The 23,044-nt window shown below is 47.1% G+C and overlaps 1 protein-coding gene across 1 annotated transcript in view; it reads left to right on the forward strand.

The window, feature by feature from the left end:
- Positions 1–2,390: 2,390 nt before the first annotated feature.
- The window catches only part of BBS2 (Bardet-Biedl syndrome 2), a 58,481-nt gene continuing 37,827 nt past the window's right edge, over positions 2,391–23,044 (forward strand). Inside the window, exons 1-2 of the mRNA XM_082436986.1 lie at positions 2,391–2,424; positions 14,903–15,033. Of these exons, the coding sequence (XP_082293112.1) occupies positions 2,406–2,424; positions 14,903–15,033 (150 nt within the window). The 5' untranslated portion in view covers positions 2,391–2,405. The remainder of the gene's footprint in view (positions 2,425–14,902; positions 15,034–23,044) is intronic.

Raw genomic sequence — 23,044 nt, forward strand, 5'->3', positions numbered from 1 at the left:
GTGCCCACAGGGGTGTGTGAAGGAAGGAGCTAGGAGTGGGGAGAGAAGGGAGGGGGGCCACAGATTTGGGGTTGGGGCCATGGGGTAGATCTCCAGGCAGCTCTGCATTCTAGATTGCAGTGTTAAGGTAGGAGGATAGAAAGTATTTTATTTGTTTATCTGATTTATAACTTTAAAATATTTTAGCCGGGTAGTATGTGGACCTCCCACTTGTATTCTTGCTCTGCCCCCCTAAACATTAGAAGGGGCCTGGAACCAGCCTCTTGTGTTCTCACCCCCTCCTCCTCACTCTGAAAGGCCAAAAAGTGGTCCTGGCCACCACCAGTGGAGATAGTTCCTCCCGTGTGTAGGTTAGTGGGTTCTCCTTTACTCATCCGCAAGGACCACCAGGGCCTCAGCCTGACCCATGGAGCCATGGGTTTGAGCTGAGAACTTCTAGTGAGGAGGAAGGGATTCAGCCCCATGGTCATCAGGGCACTGGGGAAGGGTAGGGAGGGGCAACATTGTAGTGGTCCCCAAATGGTCCCTGCCCCAAAGGAGTTCATAGCATAGTCGGGGATCCAGGCCCATTCATTCATTCAGCACCTTCCAAGGGCCAGCACTGTGCTGGGCACTGGGGAGCCAGGGGTGAGTAAAAACAGAGCTAATCAGCCAAAAACAAATAAATAAAATAAGTTTATTTAAAAAAAAGGGCTTCTCTGGTGGCGCAGTGGTTGAGACTCTGCCTGCCAATGCAGGGGACACGGGTTCGAGCCCTGGTCCGGGAAGATCCCACATGCCGCAGAGCAACGAAGCCCGTGCGCCCCAACTACTGAGCCTGCGCTCTAGATCTTGTGCACCACAACTACTGAGCCCTCATGCCACAGCTACTGAAGCCCTTGCGTCTAGGGCCCATGCTCCCCAACGAGAGAAGCCACCGCAATGAGAAGCCTGCGCACCACAACAAAGAGTAGCCCCCGCTCACCACAACTAGAGAACGCCTGCGTGCAGCAACGAAGACCCAACGCAGCCAAAAATAAATAAATAAAATAAATTTATTTAAAAAACCAAAAAAAAACAAAAAACAGCAAATGGTGCAGAAGGGCTGGAGGATATCTCAGCCCAGGAAACCCACGACCCTGCAGGGCTGCTCTCAGAGCCCAGAGGCTGGATCTGCCTTCCCGTGCTTGCATTTCCAGCCCAGTCCCAGCCCATCTCTTGGAAGGTCCAGCTTCTTCCCCCTTGCCCCCCACTCTTGAGTGTGCCCTGTAGCAGATATGAACGCCTTGGAAGGTCTGGCCCAACTAAGTGAGCCCAGAGAAAGGAAAGGATTTCCCTTCCCCCTTATCTAAGCCGTCTCTCCTCCCTGCTCACTCTGTGAGCCAGGAGTTGCTTCTTGCTTGGATGACTGACACTGCAGTGTTGCTTAAGGCCTCAACTGAATGATAGTATCAAAATCCAATCCCCAAGCATGAAGCTATTTCCCAGTTTCTGGGCTGTCTGGATTGAAACAACCATGTGTAGCATCAGGTGGTAGAGTCCGTGTTGACTGCACCCGGGCTGTCCAGTTCCTGTTACATGGTGTCCCCTAGGGCCTGGGGAAGCGCATCCACTGACCCCGTCTGCCCTTTTGGCCATCTTCTGGGTCTCAGCTCCTGATCTCTGCATGGCAGCAGGAAAACAAGAACACACACGCCACCCCAGGAACATGGAATGGCTGGGGGACACAGCTTAAATCCGCACTTAGAAAATAAATATCAGTGCAACTGGCCCTCCATTCCCACGGCGGTGAACCCCGCAGCTGCAGGGGGTGGACTGAACTCGCCATCTTCTGTTCGAGACTTCACTATCCGTGGATTTTGGTATCCGCTGGGGTCCTGGAACCCATACCCTGTGGCTACTGAGTTATGACTGTATTTCTTCAGAGGCGTGATCCTTAGCCTTCTCAGTGGATTCAAGGGGCCCTTGAAAATCTGATGAAAGCTCTACCTAGCAAAAAAAATGCAAATACATGACATTTTCCCCCCGCAAGTTCAAGGGACTTTTGGATCTCTGAAATCCCATTGCTGGGCCTCCTCCCGCTCCCCCAGGGGCCCTGAGGTAAGAGCTCCTCTGCAAAGAAGCAGTCCTGCTTGGGCAGCTTTTCTGTGGCCACACAGCACTTGTAGCTCCTTTGAGCCACTGAGCCCTAAACATCTCCTTCTCCACTTACGGCCTCTCCATACGAAAAGTCAAGTGGTTTTTCTCAGAACGATGAAATGGGTTGTTCCAGAGGAGCAGCTAACCCTCCACCTTTTAACCTAAATGACTGCGTTGTCATCTTCTCCCCCTCCCACAAAGGTCAAAGCTAGACACCCACTGTTCCTGCGTCCAGCAGTTTCTGCCAGAAGTTCTAGGACTCGTGGCCTGGGAATGGAGGTTCAGCCATGACGACGGCAGAGAAAGGTCCTGTGCCGTCACTCCACACCCTGGTCCACGTTTTGCGCTTGGGTCACCACCCTTTCCCGTACAGGGCCCCTCTGGACATAGGTGTCTCCCCAGGAGCAGCCTGGAGCCATTGGTTTTTATAACGCTGGTTTATAAATTGGCCTCTCTCTAGACCACAGTCTTCTCACAAACAGAAGCTGTGCTTATTCATCTCAGCAGCCGTGTGGCCAGGCACACTGAGTGCTGCCACACAGTGGGTGCTCAATAAATATTGAGCTGAGCATGAATAAATGACTCAGTAGAGTTACATGTAGGCTGTCTTCTCCAGCTCTTGTTGAAGAGATGTAGAGGGTCTTGTCGCTCACCAGGAGCAGTCAAGAGCCTGAGATCTGGAGTCATGCTGCCGGGGTCCTGATCCCGGTTCTGCTGCCTGACTGGGGGCAAGTTGCTTAACCCTTCTGAGCCCCAGTTTCCTCATCTGCAAAGTGTGGCTCATGAAAATGATAACCCCATGGCACTGTCATTGTGAGGGGTAAATGAGAGAATGCATATTCAGCACTTAGTTCAGAATCTGACACAAATATTATCATTATTTCGCTATTAATATTATTATTATCTGTGCCTAATACAGCTGACAGATTGGTTCAGCCACTCACCCATTTGTATGTTTCAGGCTCATAGACTATTCTACAACTGGTCCCAGGGTCCTGAGTGGGATGCATGCATCAGCAGTAAATGTTGTGAAGAGTTTTAGTCTCTGGGTTCCCAGCTTTTAAGCTCAGCCTAGTTCCTTTTGGGTCCCAGGGCCTGGGGACCATGGGGCACTGCCCTTCCTTTCTGACTTCCCTTGCTGCAGTTTGCATCTGTTTGGAGTCAGAGTTGACCTTCCACCTACAAGGCCCTCTTATAGGGTATTTTTGGCTTCCTTTGTAGGACTAGGCATAAGATATGGGTGGACAAAATCAAAGCAGGCAGGGGCCCCAGGGAACACCAGCTTGAATCAAGATGGTCAGTGCTGGAAGAACCCTGAGAAGTCATGGGCCAGCTTCTTGTCCAAATGGGGAAACAGAGGCCCAGAGAGACAGGGTCAAGCCCTGGTCACCCAGCTTAGGTTCGTGGTGGGGCGATTTGAACCTGGCTCCTTGACTCATTGCCAGCACCCACTCTTGAGTTCTAAGGCAGGACTGTTCAGCCGTTTGGAACCTTGTGGCTTTCTCTACTGTTTATTAGTTAATTTTATTACAAAAGTTCAAACATACTAAAAAGTACAAAGAACAGTATTACAAACACCACTGTATCTACCACCTGGAATTAACAGATGTCAACATGGTCATGTTTGCTTCAACTCTTTTATTTATGACATAAAAAATTGTCAGGATCATGGCTTTAAATACCACCTATGTGCTGGAGACTCCCCATTTACACCCCCAACCTGGGCCTCTCTTTTGAACTCCAGGCTCATATTTCTTTTTTCTTTTTTTTTTAATAATTTTATTTTATTTATTTATTTTTCACTGTGTTGGGTCTTCGTTGATGCGCTCAGGCTCTCTCTAGTTGCGGTGAACAAGGGCTACTCTTTGTTGCGGTGCGTGGGTTTCTCATTGCGGTGGCTTCTCTTGTTGTGGAGCACAGGCTCTAGGCTCGTGGGCTTCAGTAGTTGTGGCTCACGAGCTCAGTAGTTGTGGCTCGCGGGCTCTAGAGCCCAGGTTCAGTACTTGTGACTCACAGGCTTAGTTGCTCCGCAGCATGTGGGATCTTCCCGGACCAGGAATTGAACCCGTGTCCCCTGCATTAGCAGGTGGATTCTTAACCACTGCGCCACCAGGGAAGTCCCGGGCTCATATTTCTGACTGCTACTTAACATCTCCGCGTAGATGTCAGACAGCATCTCAGACTCCCCAGATGAGCTCCTGCTCCGGGTATCACCTCCAAGCACACCAACGTCTTGTCTGCCTCCATCTCTGCCACCTGGTTTGAGCCACCGTCACCTCCCGTGAAGATTCAGGACTCACTTCCTAACTGGCTTTCTTGCATCTGCCCTTGCCCTGGGCCCTTTATACCACATTTTCTTTATTATAAAAATGCTGCTGGGGAATACCCTGGTGGTCCAGTGGTTAGGACTCTGCGCTTTTACCGCTGAGGGCCTGGGGTTCGATCCTGGGTCGGGGAACTAAGATCCCACAAGCTGCGTGGTGCGGCCAAGATAAATAAATACATGAATTAAATAAAATAAAAATAAAATCTTTCTAAAAAAATGCTGCAAGGAACATGCCCATTCATGTCATGTACATGAGTGTACAAGACTCACTCATTCCCAGAAGGAGGATGGCTAGGTTATAAGGGGCAATTGCTCTCCAAAGAGCTTAATTTACACTCCCTCTAGCAATTTCTGAGACTCACCATTTCCCTACCTTTTCCTTCAGTACTTACTATATTCAGACTTTGAAATGTTTGCCCATCTGGTAAGTGTGAACAAGTGTAATGGTACCTCCCTGAGGTATAATTTGCATGTCCCTGCCTCCCAGCTTCACTGTCCATTAACATCCAGAAAGGGAACCCTGGTCTAGTTGTCCTCACGCTGACTGCACGTCTCATCAGTCTTTCACACTCTAGCAAGAGAGAGCATAGTGAAGATCGGGGGCTGCTGTCCTTCACACATGGTTCCCACTCTGGCTCCTCCGTCTGATTGCTGTACAACCTCAGACAAGCTCCTTTGCTCGGTGCCCAACCACCTGCGTCCTGGGCAAGCGTCACAGAGTCTCCAGGGCTGGCGGCTGCTGGTTAATTACATAGGACTCCAGCTCCACAGCTGTAATTCAGTACCCACTGGGCAAGTGAAACCCTCTGCTTTGCACACGGCCCCAAGGAAGGATGAGTAAAGCCACAGTCAACAATTACTCACACTCATTGCCCCTAGCAGCAAAGTGGCTGGTCCAGGTTGGCCGGCAGCCAAGATGAGGGCTTTGGAGAGGGGGCAGGAGGCTCGGGTCCGTCCATCCTTCCTTATTTCATCCTCTCCTTCCTTCCTCCTTCCCTCCCTCTTTTCCTCCCTTCCCCCCCCCCCTTTCTTCTTTCCTTCCTCCCTCCGTCCCTCCTTCCATCGCTCCCTCCCTCCCTCCCTTCCTTAATCAATTACTCAGCAAACATATTTGGGGCCTACTATGTGCCTAGCTTTGGGTTAGCCCTCCGGATGGAGTAAGAGAGCCAGACACAGGGCCTGGTGCTCACAAGCGTGCTTTCCAGGAGGGGTGATGAGCACATCCATAGCTATCGGAAAAGGAGAAAGCAAGCAGGGTTTCTGTGAGGACACACAAACTCAGGGCGGCCTTTGAACGGCCCTGAGAGTGAGTATCTCCCTAAACATTGCCCCCGAGGTGCCTCCCTTGCCTCACCCTAATCTCAGCCCTTCATTTCTCCCCGTCTAGGTAACCTCTGGGTTCCTCATTGAATATTGGGGCTGGACTGGAGGTTTTCGCACTGTGCAGGCTCAGAGCCCCAGGGCTTCACAGAGGTGTGTTGCCGGGGCTTCTGTGGATGGGATGCTAGGTCCCATCCCTCTGCCCTCCCCCTATTTAAACAGGGCAGCTCCTTTTTCTAAAATCTGTTTTGTCTTATGCAACCCACCCCCTCAATCCCTCTTATAATGATTTTATCTGGGGGCTCGGGGGAGCGTGATTTGCTGCTGCTAGGACCAGTTGGAAAACCACTGAACACAAGCCCTGCCTTCCAGGTTAGGGGCCTTGCCCGGGGGAACAGTGGGAACTTCCAGATCTGCCCCTGGAATCCCAATTGGAACTCAGGCCCAGTGTGCTTTCTTTTTTTTTCCTCAAAACATTTATTTATTAATTCTTTAAAATAACAATAATAAACCTATTACATGTGAATCTAAATAACATTAAAAAATTTTTGTATTATAGTTGATTTACAGTGTTGTGTTAGTTGCAGGTGTACAGTAAAGTGATTCAGTTATATATATATATCCATTCTTTTTCAGATTCTTTTCCCATATAGGTTATTACAGAATATTGAGTAGAGTTCCCTGTGCTATACAGTAGGTCCTTATTGATTACCTATTTTATAAATAGTAGTGTGTATATGTTAATCCCAAACTCCTAATTTATCCCTCCCCACCAACGTTTCCCCTTTGGTAACTATAAGTTTGTTTTCAAAGTCTGTGAGTCTGTTTCTGTTTTGTAAATAAGTTCATTAGTATCATCATTTTTTTAAGATTCCACATATAAGTGATATCGTATGATATTTGTTTTTCTCTGTCTGATTTACTTCACTTAGTATGATAATCTCTAGGCCCATCCATGTAGCTGCAAATGGCATTATTTCTTTTTTATGGCTGAGTAATATTCCATGATATATGTATACTTCATCTTCTTTATTCGTCTGCTGATGGACATTTAGGTTGCTTCCATGTGTTGGCTATTGTAAATAGTGCTGCAGTGAACATAGGGGTGCATATATCTTTTTGAATTATGGGTTTCTCTGGGTATATGCCCAGGAGTGGGATTGCTTTATCATATGGTAGTTCTATTTTTAGTTTTTTAAGGAACCTCCATACTGTTCTCCATAGTGGTGTTTTCTCTTTTTAAAATTATTTTTTAAACTCGGGATGATTTCAAAAACAGATAAGAATAGAAAATTAAATACAGAACCTTCCAATGTTATTAGATATTAACATTGTCCTGTTCATTTCAATTGTTAAAGGAACAAAATAATCAGAGTGGAAACCCCCTGTGTAAACTTTCCAAATCTCATTCTTACTCCATCACCAAACCCGGGAACAAATTTCATGAAGCGTTTATCATGCCCATGCATGTTCTTCTAGTTTTACTGCATATGTATCTATAAAACTTACACACCCTTGTTTTACAGGTTTATAAACCTTTTATAAAATGGCATCATTCTCTTTGTAGCCTCTTACAATTTTTTATTTTATGTTTTGGCTCAGTGTTTTGAGATTTATGATTTTAACTGCTTTATATTATTCTATTATATGACTACTTCACAATTTATCCAGTTGATGGACATTTAGGTGTTTCTTTCCACTTTTTCATTGTTATAAACACTGCTGCAGTGAATATCCACGTATAGTGTTTCTGTATGTGACATGTGCCAGAGTTTCTGTAGGGGGTATACCTAGGAGTGGACTTGCTGGATTGAAGGGGACATGCTTGTTCTGCTTTACTAGGTCTTTCCAAATTGCTCACCACAGGGGTTTACACTCCCATGACCAATGTACTCAAGTGCCCAATTCTCCATGGCCTTGTTAATACTTGGTACCGCCAGCCTTCATTTTTGCCAGTGTGACAGATGTGAAATGGCATATCCTTGGCTGCTGATTTGCATTTCCCTAATTACTACCAAGGTTGAGCATACTATCATAAGACTTTTGGTCCCTCACGTCTTCTCTACGTGGTCCGCTCTTCTTCCTAAAATGCTGCATTCCTCCATCGTTCGGTAGGACGTAGCGCTAAGCAATCCCACTTTGGCATCATTCTATATATTATTTTCTCAGACATGTGGCAAGTCTCTGTCTTCCCACATTGCTGGTTTTTAATAATTCCCCTGTTGGAGGCTCAAAGTGACCTTGGTTGATAAAGATGAACATCTGGTGTAAACTCAGGAAAACCACTCAAGGTGTCGGGGGGCAGGGGGTGAGAGTAGAGGGGGCTGCATCTTCAGCCTTAAGTCCTCCGCAAGCCCACTGGGGCCCAGTTGGCAAAGCTCATTTCAGGCTTCTGCACTTTATCCCCTTTGTGTAGGAACCCTTCCTTTGGGCTGTAATTGATTCCTAGCAAGGCGTTCTGGATTTGCTCTGTAATGCTTCTGGAGAATTCTTGAAAAAGAAGGAGGGAAACAGAAGAATTCCTGGAATTAACATAATTCTAGAGTGCCAGAGCTGTAAGGGCAATAATGTGGTGCAGACCTTGTCTCAATCCCAACCCCATTTACAGATTGGGAGCCTGAGGCCCCAGAGGGGAAGTGTCCCGGCCACCAGTCCATCCACAGTGCGAATCAGCTGGGCCACGTGATGAATTGAGGAAGAAAACTTCCCAGGGCCTTCGAAACCTCTTAGGTGACTGTGGAGTGAGGCCATTCACAGAACCACCTGCTCGGGTTAAGCATCCGCCGAGGGCCTCACACGGTGCCACCTGCCTTACCCAAGGGTACAAAGAAGAATTGTGTAACTGGGGCGCTGAGACACCGGAGAAGAAACCATTGGTGAGCATCACAGACGTGTGTGCTCAGATGGTGAAATAAATGCGGCTGCCTCTGTGTCCATCTCTCCCTCTGCCTCTTCTCCTGCTTGCCTTTCTTCTTCCACTTCCTCTTTCCTCCTTCTTTTCTCTCATTCCCCCTTTACCTTTGCACATCTCACTTTTTCTCTTGTTTCTTCTTTTCTCTCTCCTGGGGCAAGAAGCCCAGCCGGGGAGTCAGGGCAACTGAGTCCTCTAAACTCACTCACTGGGATTGCTCACTCACAAGTTCACTTCCCTGCCCTGGGCCACAGTTTCCCCGAAACAGCGACGAGGTGCCATAGCTGGTGGTCTGTTCCGGGTGCAGGTAAAGAGACAGCTGTTTAGAAGATGCCTGTCTCTAAGATTTCTAAAGGAGTAACCCCTCAGCCAGCACCAAAGCAGTCTGTAAATGTCTACAGCATTGGGATCAAAGCCACATTTGGGAGAAACTTCCCTAATTGTTAATTGTCTGCAGGCACTTTTAGCTGTGCTTTTCCTCCAAAGATGTGGGAGACAGTTCAGCAGCCCCGGCCCTGCAGCCCCTGCAGTGTGTTCTGGGCTCGCCAGATCAATGTTTTCTCCGGTTCCAAAATCCTTGGGGTCTGGGGATTTCTGTTTGAACAGGCCCCTTAGATAGAGGAACCAAGGCTCAACCCACAGAGCCCCCCCACACCTGGCAGGGATTTCACTAACAACTCAGAACCGTAGTGCCCTAGTTATTGAATTTGTTGGTTTCTCCAGTATAAATACATAGTTCTCTGAAAATAATCGGCTCATCCCCAATTAATGTTAGGGAGAAAAAACAAAGACAACAGTTTGAGGGTTGTTTAGAGGAGAATAATTATCCACTGCAGTCATTTCCTGCATTGTCAGGGGTTGATGACAGAGCATGTCACCTCCCCTCAGCATCTGTGGGGTTACTGATGTCTTTGTGAAGTTTGGGTCTGGGAAACCCAGCGTGAGAACCAGGAGGGGTGGCCGTGACAACCCAGCTGGGCAGGAGCGCCTCGGTGCGCCTGAATTCCTGGGCCAGATACAGGTCTGAGTGAGCCTTAGATGGACATAGACTTACGCTGCCACTGCTTTGATTCCGTCTCCTTCTTTCTCTGTATGGCCTTGGACAAGCCATCTGACCTCAGTTTCCCTGCTAATAAAATGGGGATAATAACACACTTTTCTAAGGGTGCCTCTTAAGAATAATTGGCCAGTTTTTGCAAGGCACTTTGAAGAAAATTGCTGTGAAGATGTTCTGCTGGCCCTGGAATTTTCCTTGGTGCAAATATCAAACAGACGAGGATGACCAATGTTCTGATTCTGGCACTCCCAGCGGAACCATTTTCCCCGGTTCAGTTGGAAGAGAGCAAGAGGGGGAGGGGCTGGGATCACAGCCTGGGCCTGCCTGGAATATTAAAGGCACAGCCCTGCCTTTGATGCCTGCCTGCAACGCTTGTTAATTTTAATAGGAAGCCAGCAGAGGCAGGAAGGTTCTGCCTGGCAGAAGAAAAGAGGTCGAGACTGAAGAGGATTAGTGCCAATTCAATTTGGATCTTGTTTGGCTTTGAAGTCCTTGGCTCCAGTGCTGGAGTGACAGGACAACTCCTAGATGTCAGCAGGGTGGAAGGCAGGGGGTTGGGGAAAGTGTGGACCTGAGGCCCCTCAAGCCCCAGCTCAGCCAGGAGCAGACGGCCCCTGTCTCAACTGGGGAATCACCGTAGGATCTCCCAAGCTGGTGATTTTCTGGGGAAACCTCAAATAGGGGTCTCAAACTGAAGTGACTTTGGGAGCTAGGTAGTTAATGCATGAGAGCAAAGTCAACTGATTATAGTCATAGACAGTGCTGGGGACTGTGGCTAATTGTCTAAGCTCCAGTTGAATATTGGGATTTGGGAATGAGGGTCAAATTTTGCCATCTGTTCTAATTTTTTAGGAGAAATGGAAAACTGGATTTTGTGTACATGTGTGAAATATTGCAATTTTTAAACAGTAATCAAAGTTGTTTGTTTATTGTTTTAAAATACTCTCCTCATGTACAACCACATCCATAGGCCAGAGCAGCCCATAGGCCTATTTTGTGACCTCTGTCTCAGAGTTCTAAAGCTTCAGGAGTGCAGAGTCCCTTAAAATTCACTAAGACTTTTGGTTACTATTTTCTAGAGACTTCAGACCAGTCCCTGGTTGAGGGTATCAGAATTATCCAGGAAAAACTTTTTTAAAAAAACGAATATTTAGGGATTCTGATTCAGTGGGCTTGGAGTGGGATCTGGGGAGGGTCTCCTATTTTTTTTTTAACTCCTCAGATGTTCTGGTGTGCAGCCAGGTTTGGGAAATGGTGACCTCATCAGTTCTTCTTAGTGTTTTTAAATTTTTTAAAACACTTTTGAGAAGCTGAAGAAAGTTATCAACACTTTCCCTAGGGAAACAAAATGCTCACCCAGAAAAAATTTTGCATACAATGTCAGGGATTCTGAATACCCTCCCTCTGAAGGCCATCCAAGACCACCCATTAAGAACCTTGTCAGTACTTGATGCTGGAATCCCATCTACAAGTGCCATGAAAATAGCCTCTGGGGTCTCACTTGTACTCCTCCAGTGACAGGGAGCTCATTACCTTTGGAGAAGGTCTATCCCCTTTTGGGGAGCATTAGTCTTCAGTAAAGTCCTTTTTGTGGTGAGCAGAAACTGGCTGTCTCTTCTCACAAGCAGCCTTCTCCAGCGCCCCTAGCTTTCACCTGCAAGTCCCACATTCGTCCTCTGCCTCATCTTTCTGGTTTTACTGGGGTTTAGAGGGGAGAGCTGCCGTAGGAGGCCAGGAGAAGCTGAGGGGTGGCCAAGGATGAGGAGCTCTTCCTCTTGGGATTTGAGACTTCAGGAGCAGATCATTGACCAGATCCTGGTGATTCCTGTTCCTGACACTTCATCCCTTTGTCCTCTTTAGAGACCCCTCTCCGTGAATCCAGCACGAAATGTCAAACCTACTTCATCGTCACAATTCTCTCCCTGAACCTTTCCCTGTGACTGTCTTTCTTGGAGTGGCTGACCCCCAAGCTTGGGAGATGAACTTTTTCAACATGAGTCAGGTACAGCTTGGAGATACCAGAAGCATCAAATATGCGATCACTTGAATCCCTTTAGCTCAGTACTCTTGCTTTGATCAGGGTCTAGTGGGCACTTGCAGGGGAGGAATGCTGCTGTGACATTCATGCCATCCCATTCATTCAACATTGGCCAAACATTGACCACACGGTTGTAAAAGGGCCTCCAACCTAGCCTCAGATCTGTCACCTACTGACAGATTTGGAGCAATTTGAAGCCTTCTTAAACCTGTTTTTATTGTTGGCCCATCCCACCTCTGCCTTGGGGTAGGAAACATCATAAGGTCCTTCTGAGCAAAATAGGTTGGGGTGTGTGTGTGGCTTTTATTTGCCTTAAACTCTTTTAAACTTCAAGGTGGAACCTCTCCTTCTAACCGTTGAGGTTGGGTGTCCATCATCCCTCCCTCTGCAACCAGTTGGGATTTTATAGATTTAATTCAAGTCTCCTTTTCTCGATCTGGAAGAAGCCTCGTTTTGAAGCTCTGTCATCTCATCATCCCTTTGATCACTTTAGTCCTCTGTACTTGCCTGACAAATGTACCTGGGTTTGAATGCAAATGCCCCTAAGTGCTTTCACTCACCTTTCATCCCAGAGCTTCTGGAAAAAGGGAACACATGGGCCTGCCCAACATGGGCTTGAGTGAATCCCACAGGGAGGCTGGAAAAATGCTATCCTCTTACTAACCCTGCCGGAAGACAGGGAGGATTGGCCCCTTGTCATTGAATGGATGCTCATGGAGCTGGCAGAGTCCCACTCATGCATTCCAGCATTCATTCATGCATTCATACCACAAATGTTTACCAAGTTCATAAGATGGGCCAGGTTCTGGGCTGCATGCTGCAAATGCAGCAATCAATAACATCAAGCAATCCTTACCCTCCTTGGGTTTCTATTTTAGTAGGGGAGACAGAGACAAATAAATAAGCACACACATGAATAATTGTAAGTTGTGATATGAGAGATAATCACAAATCCATTAAGGGGAACCCAATTCAGACAGAGGAGGTAACCTTCAGCTGAGACTGGTGGAGGGAAGTGTGTTCCAGGCAGAGAGAACAGATTATGCAAAGGCCCTGTGACTGAAAAGAGCTTGACTTTTTTGAGAAACCCAGAGAAAGCCAGTGTAGCTAGCAGGTAGTGACTAAAGGGGAGGAGATACTTCAAGAACTGTGATTCGAATACCTACAGGGTTCAGTAGGTTTCATGAATGAGAGAAGTGAGCCAGATGGGAGACAAGAGGGAGCAGTGGGGACTGTGGCAAATTGGTGAACACACCCCCTGTGTAAAGGAGGCAGTCACTGCTCAGCTCTAGCCAGCCTTGCACATGTGAAAATGGAATCCTGGCCAGTATTGCAAGACCTTTTGATTTTTCAAGAGAACTCTCAAATCTAGATTTTTATTAAAAAATCTTTTATCTTTAAAAATCATTGAGGGGACTTCCCTGGTGGTCCAGTGGTTAAGACTCTGCGCTCCCAATGCAGGGGGCTTGGGTTTGATCCCTGGTCAGGGAATTAGATCCTGCATGCATGCTGCAAGGAAGAGCCTGCATGCCACAACTAAAGATCCCGCATGGGGGACTTCCCTGGTGGTCCAAGAATCCTCCTTGCAGTGCAGGGGACGCGGGTTTGATTCCTGGTCAGGGAACTAAGATCCCACATGCCGCGGGACAACTAAGCCCGTGCGCCACAACTGCTGAGCTCACACGCCTCAACTAGAGCCTGTGTGCTGCAAAACACAGAGCCCACGCACCCTGGAGCCTGCACGCCACAACTAGAGAAGAGAAAACCCACACGCCACAACTAGAGAGAAGCCCGCGCGCCACAACGAAAGATCCCACATGCCTCAGTGAAGATCCCGCATGCCGCAACTAAGACCCAACACAGCCAAAAATAAATAAAATAAATAAATCTTTAAAAAAATAAATAAATAAAGATCCCACACATGGCAATGAAGATCCCGTGTGCCGCAAAGACCCAACGCAGCCAAAAAAAAAAATAAATAAATATGTTTTTAAAAATAAAAAATAAAAATAAAAAACACTGAGATCTTCACAACACGTGTTTGAGGGCCAGATGTGACCCGCCTGGGTGCTGCCTCTCGGCGGCCCCCGAGCTAAGTAAATCCACAGTAGCGAATTAAGGAATTATAGAGTGCGGGGTGTCTCCTCACCCAGGGAAGTAAACTGAGGCCCCTAGTACTCTCTGCTTCCAGTTCTTTCTCCGCCAGGTGGTTTCCTGAGGAAGGAGCCGCCTTTTAGGCTGATTTCCTTTTTGGCTCCAGGCAAGCTTTTAACTGTGAGGCTCAGTTTTTCTAATTTGCAAATGGGAGGATTGAGGCCAAGTTTGGTGGCTCCCTGGGGCTCTAATGTGTGGGGTAATTAGGGTTTGAAAATGACTTTGAAGCTTCCAAGAGTGAAATACCCACCAAAGTTCAGAATGGGACTGTTCCTTCAAGTGCCACCAAGTTGTATATCCACCCCCCCCATCTCCAGGGGACCTTCCCCAGATAGCAGTGCTGTGGGATTCCAGGGAAGCCCCAGTACCTCCCTGTCTTCCCCAGCAGCCTGTCCTTTCCTTCCCTCCCTTCTGTTCCCTTTCTGTCCTTGCCCAGAGACTCAGTGGGTCCAGTCACAGGGAGTCACAGTGTCGGCTCTAGGAATGCATCCTTGCGGAACTTGCAGCCCAGCAAGGAAAACGGAGAGTCAGAAATGACATATGCAGTGCACATTACAAGACGGAAATTGCAGGGGGTGTAAGGAGCCAATAATCCACTCTGGGTTTCAGGAACCCCACCCCTGATCCCAAGTAAGTGATGCTTCAGTTGAAAGCTGAATGTTGAGCAAGGGTTAGCCAGAGTGGAGACAAGAGTGGGGCAATATTCCAGGTCGAGGGAGCCTCCAGGATCAGAGGCTGGAGGAGGGGTGAGGGCACTCTAAATTTTCCTAGACTTGAATTGAGGCCCACACTTCTGGCACCTCAAAGCCCAAGGCCAAGTGGTGGATTGCTGGTTAGGAGGGTACAGGGTCCAGCTTACATGGGTCTTAGGAGCCAGGGCAAGGATTTTTTTTTTTTTTTTAACTTGAGAATAATAGGGTTATAAGAAGTTGGTGAGTTTCACCCCCCCAAAAATAGGATTTGATTGTATCATTCCAGAACTCAGTGGTTACTCCCTTGGTCTCATCTCCTTCGAGGAATGCCTGGCCAATGAATACCTCTTCTGTGATCTCCAGACACCCTTTCTGCATCTTTTCTTCATCCCAAGACACCAGCATCTCACCTGCAAAGTAGGTACTATATTGTAGATCCATATTGGGATGACAACACACTGGCTCAGAGAGGTCATCCGCCAAGGTCATCCAGCCAGGAAGGGGCAGAGCAAGGATTTGGACCCCGGTCTATCTATTCCGAACCCCGGGCTTTGTCCACCATGTGTGCATGGTCAAGATAATGACTGACACCTGGAAATACCATCCTCAGCCACGTCCCCAGGTAGAAAAAGCCCTGGTCTGTGGAACTCTCCTTGCAAATGCTGGAGGGAAAAATATCCCCCTCTAAAATCAACATCTACGCAGAGCTGGGTTGAGTGGGAGCTCGAGGAGCAGAAGCTCTGTTTGCATATTAAGGAGGCAAAGATGCCAGTGGCTAATTAATGAGGACCTGGCCTCCAGGGTTCTTAGGATGCCAGCTTTTGTCCAAGTCTTTTCTCTTTCAGAGAATACTGAGCTGGTTCCTGGAATTGATGCAGCACAAAGGGGCAATTCAGGGCCTCCTTTGAATGAAGTGTTCTGTTCCCACCACAGCGTTTTAAAGACGTGGGGAGAAAATAGAAACCCAGAAGGACTAGGAAGTTCTGTTTCTTGGGGTGAGCCGGCAGGAGTGCTGCAAAGTCTGAGGACAGGCCTGCCAGTGGGACAGGCACCTGCAGCCTGCTGGTTGGAGAGCTGGGGGCTGCCCGGGGCCTGGGCTGAGTCACCTTCCTGGTACCCGTGGTAAATTATCACCCTTGGTTTACAGCTAGAAAACCCAAAAGGAGACTTGAGTCACTGAGCATGATTGTGATCTGGACGCACCAGAAGATATGGACCCTCTTCTTTTCAGTCCTCTGAGGGGTCCAAAGAGGGCTCAGCCTGAGATCGATGCCATGGGTTTCCCTGTGGGAGGGCTGGATCTGTGTGAGAAAACTTAGACCATTCGTATAAGTGCAGGCAGAGATGATAGAAAAATAATACAAATGGCTCTTAGAGCAAATGATAAGATACTCATCTACACTTATACTAATAGAAATGCAAATTCAAACTACAACCAGATAACATTAAAAAAAAAAAATCTATCTGATTGGCAGGGATCCCAAAATGTGAAGTATGTTGTGTGGGAGGACGGTGAGGAAACAGGTGTGCTCTGTCATGGATGGTGACATGCAAACTGCAATAGCTCCCCAAATTTAAAAAGCATATGTGGGGCTTCCCTGATGGCACAGTGGTTGAGAATCTGCCTGCCAATGCAGGGGACGCGGGTTCGAGCCCTGGTCTGGGAGGATCCCACATGCCGCGGAGCGACTGGCCCCGTGAGCCACAATTGCTGAGCCTGTGTGTCTGGAGCCTGTGCTCTGCAACAGGAGAGGCCGCGATGGTGAGAGGCCCCGATGGTGAGAGGCCCGCGCACCGCGATGAAGAGTGGCCCCCACTTGCCGCAACAAGAGAAAGCCCTCGCACAGAAACGAAGACCCAACACAGCCATAAATAAATAAATAAATAAATAAAATTTTAAAAAAATTTAAAAAGCACATGTGTGTCTAGGTGCTTGGGATACATCAGTGAACAAAACTGATGAATATTCCAGCTCTCAGGGAATTTACATTCTCAGGGAAAAGCAGGAGGAAGATAAGAATAAACATGGGACTTCCCTGGCAGTCCAGTGGTTAAGACTCTGCCCTTCCACTGCAGGGGGCATGGGTTCGATTCCTGGTCGGGGAACTAAGATCCCACATGCTGTGTGGTGTGGCCAAAAAAAATAAAAAAGAATAAACATAATCAATCAATCGATCCTACAGTTTGTTAGGAGGTAATAACTGCTATGGAGAAAAGGACAAGTAGAGAAGTATAAGAGGGATCAGAATTTGCTGGGGGCAGGGGACACGTGGCATGTACAATAAGGTGGTCAGAGTAGGGTCCTTAGAGAAGGTCCCTCAACAGCCCTGTGCAGTAGTCCCCATTTCACAGATGGTGCAACTGAGCCAGAGGTGAGTTTAGTGACTTACTCACACTGCCAAGAAAGGGAAGGCAGGAATTCTAACCCAGGCTGAATGGCTTGAATCTGTGCATTTCACCACCTCGTTATGTAAGAGCTATAAGGAACCTGGAGATGGGGAAACTGAGGCCCAGAGAAATCAAAGGGACTTGCTCAAGGTCATGGAGCAAGAGGAGGAGTGGGGTTAGCGAATCCTCTGCTCACCAGGGAGAGAGGTGCTCTAGCCTGGGGTTCCCAAAAGGGAGAGGCTTTAAGATGGTGTGCTGAAAAACGTTGTTGTTTTAGTAGTTTTAATTGACATTAATGCGTATTAGAAAGAAATGCAACTAACACATGGAATTTGTAATTGCACAAGGTTTGTGCTTAGGATGAATAATTAATTAATTAATTAATTAGGTTGCTCCAGGTCTTTCTTTTTCAAGATTAAATCAAAGCCTTTATTAAACATCTCTCCTTCAAACCACCTGCATTTAAACCTATACCACTCTCCCGACTTGCGAACCGCTAGGGCTATGTGTGTGTCATTGTCACCTGGAGGGTCAGATCCAGTTGGGCTGCACAATGCTGAAAAGTCACACCAAGACACACCACACTGGGCAGACCGCCACGGTTCTGTACCCCTCAGGATCTAGGCAAAGGTTGGCAGCACTGGCCCTGGAACCAGAGCTCAAGCACAGGAGACCAGGAAGCTGAAGTCTGAGCCTCCTTGTTCCAGACCCAGCCATGCAGAGCGGACAAGCAGCTCTTGGCTACTGCTGTGTACCGGGTCTTAGTTGTGGCAGGTGGGCTCCTTAGTTTCGGCTCACCAGCTCCTTAGTCGCGGCACGCAGGCTCCTTAGCTGTGACATGTGAACTCTCAGTTGCAGCATGCATGTGGGATCTAGTACCCTGACCAGGGATCGAACCTGGGCCCCCTGCAGTGGGGGCGCGGAGTCTGGATAAGACTTCCTGCGCCACCAAGGAAGTCCCAGGATGAATAATTTTTAACTGAATCAATGTAATGGAAAGACTAAGTAAATTATAGCACAGGCAGAATGCAGTTATGGCAAAATTTGGGGGGAGTATGCACGGAAGACTGAAGTTTGGGCAACTCTGCGCTAGATTGTAGCTACCTCTGGGGCCAGAGAAGAAAATTTTTGGAACAGCCTGGAAGCTGAGCCTCCTGCCTCAAGGCTGCTCTGCCTAGGAAATCCTACCCTGTTCCGGCATTGTCCTCACCGCAGCCAAACCGTCTCTGCACCGTGGGAACCAGCCCTTTTTATGGGCAATGTCATCTTCAAAGTGCTTTTGGCTTGTTAGTTGGCTGTGATTCACACCAAGCTGACTTAAGATCCCACATAGCCCTACAGAGGAGGGCTGATGTCAGTGGCATCGGGAACACCCTGCCAGGCTGGTGGCCAGACCCCACCCTAGAGACCAGCCTGGGAGAGTATCCTGGCTTCACCACCACTGTTTTAAAAATAATATTTATCACCTTGGAAGAAAATCCCCAAACAGTCAACTCCTCTAAGTATTTATTTATTTATTTATTTATTTATTTAAATTTTTTGGCCGCGCTGCACGGCCTGTGGGATGTTAGTTCCCCAACCAGGGATCGAACCTGTGCCCCCTGCATTGGAATCGCGGAGTCTTAACCACTGGACAGCCAGGGAAGTCCCTTCACCCCTTTAAAGCATGTCTGGGAGCCTCAGTTTTTTTCACCTATGAAATGCGGGTGATAGTAAGGTTGTTGGGGGCCCTCAACATATTAAGCGTCTGGTGTGGGACAGCTGCTCCATAAACATTGCCTCCTTTCATAGCCAGACGCCACTTCCTCCATGAGGCATTTCGGGGTTCCTCATCATCCCCCCTCTAACTTCCAGAACATTCCATATGTTCTTCTCTTTTAACACCGATCAGCTCTCTGTTTTGTTTTAATTGCATCAGTTCTCTGTTGCAATTAACTCCCTGAGCTTGGGGCTTTTGTCAAAGGTATCATTATATCTCTCTGGGGAGGAAGCCCAGGGCCTGGCGAGAAATTCCATAAATGTTTGTGTGCCTGAGAGGCAGCAGGGCGGAGGGCGTAGTGAAAAAGAACAAGGGCCCTAGAGCCCGCTCTGTGGGTGCAGTCCCAGTTCTGTCATTCATTAGCTATGTGATCTTAGGCAAGTCACTTACCTCTTCATGCCTGGGAGTACTGACCTGTAAGATGGAAATCATTGATAATAGCACCTACATCATAAGGTTGAAGATTAGATAAGTTAATGTGCGTAGGACAGAAGCTGCCACGTGTTAGGAGTTTTATGGCTGTTGGCTATTATTATACCAGCATCTCACAAAGGACCTTTTTCCTGGTGTGACCTCCACAAATATTTGTGGGGTTTTTTGTTTGTTTTTTGCGGGGGGAAGGTTTTTTGGCTGCGCTGCATGGCATGCAGGACCTTAGTTCCCCGGTCAGGGTTTGAACCCAGGCCCTTGGCAGTGAAAGCGTGGAGTCCTAACCACTGGACCATCAGGGAATTCCCCATAAATATTTGTTAAGCTGAACTGAAAAGACTGTATCCTCACCTCTCATTATATACTCGGCAGGTTTCTGAAATTCTCTCATTCCTAATTCATTCTCTGGAGTGAAGACATTGTGCCTTATTAAAATGCAAATGTTGTCCTCTTCAAATGTTATGTGAACACTTTCTGTGTAAAAGGCTTTGCGCAGGAATACCCTCTGTGGTCTTATAAGGAAAATGAGGATGCTCTCCAAAGCATATTGTTAAGTGCAAAAAGCAAAATATAAAACCCTGAGTCTAGTATGCTACCATTTATGGAGAAAACAAAAGCTAGGGAGAGGGGTATACATAGGAAGAGACGACTTACCTATGCAGTCACAGACCATCTTCAGGAGACCCAGGAAATTGGTCTCAGGGAGGTCTCCAGGGAGGGGATTTTGGTGGCGAGGATGGGGGTGAGAGGGGGACTTCCTTTTTATTGTATGACACTTTTTCAAAATGTATATATTTTTTATTATGGTAAAATATACATAACATAAATGTTATCATTTTTAGCATACAATTCAGTAGCATTAAGTACATTCATGGTGCTCTGTAATTCTCACCACTATTTAAGAGCTTTTTCATCATTCCAAAGAGAAACTATACTCATTAAACTCTTAATTCCCTGGGACTTCCCTGGTGGTCCAGCAGTTAAGACTCCGCGCTCCCAATGCAGGGGGCCTGAGTTCGATCCCTGGTTGGGGAACTAGATCACACATGTATGCTGCAACTAAGAGTCCGCGTGTAGCAACTAAGAAGCCCGCATGCTGCAACTAAAGATCCCACATGCCACAACTAAGACCTGGCGCAGCCAAAATAAATTAATAAATAAATATAAAAAAAAATAAAGAGCAAAAGTGTTAATTTAAAAAAAAATAAAATAAACACGAACTCCTCATTCTTTCCTCCCCTCCAGCCCCTGGTAACCTTTATTCTATTATACTTTCTCTCTTTATGAATCTGTCTATTCTAGTACCTTATGTAAGTGGAATCATATAATATTTGTCTTTTTGGGTCTGGTTTATTTCACTTAGCATAATGTCTTCAAGATTCCTCCATGTTGTAGCATGTTTTGGTACTTCATTCTTTTTTATGGCTGAATAATGTTCAGTCATATATTATCACATATAGCCATATTTATCACATCTTAGTTATGCATTCATCTATTGGTAGACACTTGGGTTGTTGCCACTTTTGGCTATTGTGAATAATGCTGCTATGAACATTCATGTATAAGTATCTGTTTAAGTACCTGTTTTCAAACCTTTTGGATATATACCTAGGGGAGGAATTGCTGGATCATATGGTAATTCTATGATTAATTTTTTGAGGAATCATCATACTGTTTTCCATAGTGGCTACATCACTTTACATTTCCATCAGCAGTGCACAAGGATTCCAATTTGTCCACATCTTTCTGCATATGCTTTGATAGATTTTAATTTGTTATGATATCAAAGTATTACCTATTCAAATCAGAAATAAACATTTTAAAAAAGACATTGTGCTTTTTTAAAAAGACAAAGGACAAGACAACAACAATAAAACCAAAAGCAGCCCTGATATTCAGAAGGACTGCATGACTCAGAATCCAGAGGGTTGAATTTTAGTCTCTGCATTTAATCGGCAGCATTGCTACACCCCTCTTTGGGACTTGGTTTCCTTGGGGGTCAAATAAAAGCGCTGGATTAGGTACCCCTGAGTTCCCTTCCTGCTCTATGAGCTGAGGATCCCACATAAATAGGTCCCAAGAGAAGTGTGGACAACGCCCCCCTGTAGGTAGATTCTCCATGTGTATCTCCCACCGCCCTTGCCCGATGGCTTCCACTGGCTTAGGCGCTGCAGGAGACTTGGTGGATGGGGTGAGAGCAGTGGGGGTCTTTATTGCTTGGCTCCCTCCTTGCATTGCCATCTCTGTGAATACAGCTCCTGCCAGGCGCACCCTCACTGGGCTCCTGAGACGTAGTTTCCTTCCCTTGTGTCTTTAGGCCTAGAGGTGGTGTATTCATCTTCCAGGGCTGCCATAACAAAGTACCACAAACTGGGGGGCTTAAACAACTGAAACATATTGTCTCATAGCTCTGGAGGCTAGAAGTCTGGGATTGAGGTATCGGCAGGGTTGGTTCCTTCTGAGGTCTGAGAGTGGCATCTGTTCCATGCTTCTCTCCTAGTTTCTGGTGGTTTGCTGGCCATTTTTGGTGTCTCTTGGTTTGTAGAAGCATCACCCTGATCTCTGCCTTCATCTTCACATGGCGTTCTCTCTGGATGTGTCTGTGTCCAAGTTTCCCCCTCTTTTAAGGACAGTAGTCATATTGGATTATGATGTCCTAATGACCTCTTTTAATTTGATTATCTATGCAAAGACCCCAACTCCAAATAAGGTCACATTCCGAGGCACTGGGGGTTAGAAATCCAACATACCTTTTTTTTGGTGGGAGGGGGAGGATACCATTCAGCCCATAATAGGTGCCTCCTTTTCCCGTGTTGGTTTCCCAAGTCCTGTCCACACCGTCATTCAGTTTCTCACCATTCCATTTGAGCATGTCTTCTGTGTCTTGCAGGGACCCATCAAGCCTTAGCACTCTGGTCATTTGCTTTTGTCTATTTTTCAAAAAAATAGCCCTGATCTTTGTTTCCTGGTGTCGCTGTTGGAGAATTTCACGGCTGCCTGACACCCCTGTTCTCTGTGTGGTACACCCCTGTTCTCTGTGTGGTACACCTTGGCCTTGTCCCTGGGAGCTTGAGGCAGGTGGAGGGAAAGGATGTCTGTGTGTGTAGGAGGAGAGGGTTCACAATATGTCACATCTGCTTTAAAGTTCCTCTCAAAGCAGGCTCCTTAAGGAAGAAGTAATGGTTAAGTGTGTCCAGGTAGGTAAAGGAACTAGGAATTTCATCCCCCCAAACTCCCAAACCCTTGAAGGATCCACCTGGGGGTGTTCAGCATAAAGAAGCCATGGAGGGAAGATGATAAATCTTCAAACACCTGAGGAGCCCACATGGGGATAGTGATGAAGTCAATCTGTCTATTTCTATAGAGAGACGGATACATGACCCAATATAAGTAAGAGATTTCTGAGAAACATGTTCAAATGTAATGGCTTCCATGTGAGTCATAAGCCCTTCAATCACGGGAAGTATTCAAATAGGGGCTGGATGGTGATTCTTGCCTTGGTTAGAAGCCCGGGCTGGCAATCTCTCTGGCCTCTTCCTACTGGGAAATGCCGTGATTGTAGAAATGGAACTTGGAGTTCCCTTCAGCTTGCTCTGCTCCCTGAAGATAGAATGCTCAGATATGGGGTCTTCCCTGGTGGTCCAGTGGTTAAGAATCCACCTGCCAACGCAGGGGACGCGGGTTTGATCCCTGGTTGGGGAACTAGGATCCCACATGCCACGGGGCAACTAAGCCCGCGCGCACTCTGGAGCCCACGTGCACCACAACTAGAGAGAAGGCTGCGCGCCACAACGAAAGATCCCACCTGCCGCAGCTAAGACCTGATGCAGCCAAATAAATAAATAAATATGA

This window comes from Balaenoptera physalus, assembly GCF_965194825.1.
Source record: "Balaenoptera physalus genome assembly, chromosome: 19".
NCBI classification, from domain to species: Eukaryota; Metazoa; Chordata; class Mammalia; order Artiodactyla; family Balaenopteridae; genus Balaenoptera; species Balaenoptera physalus.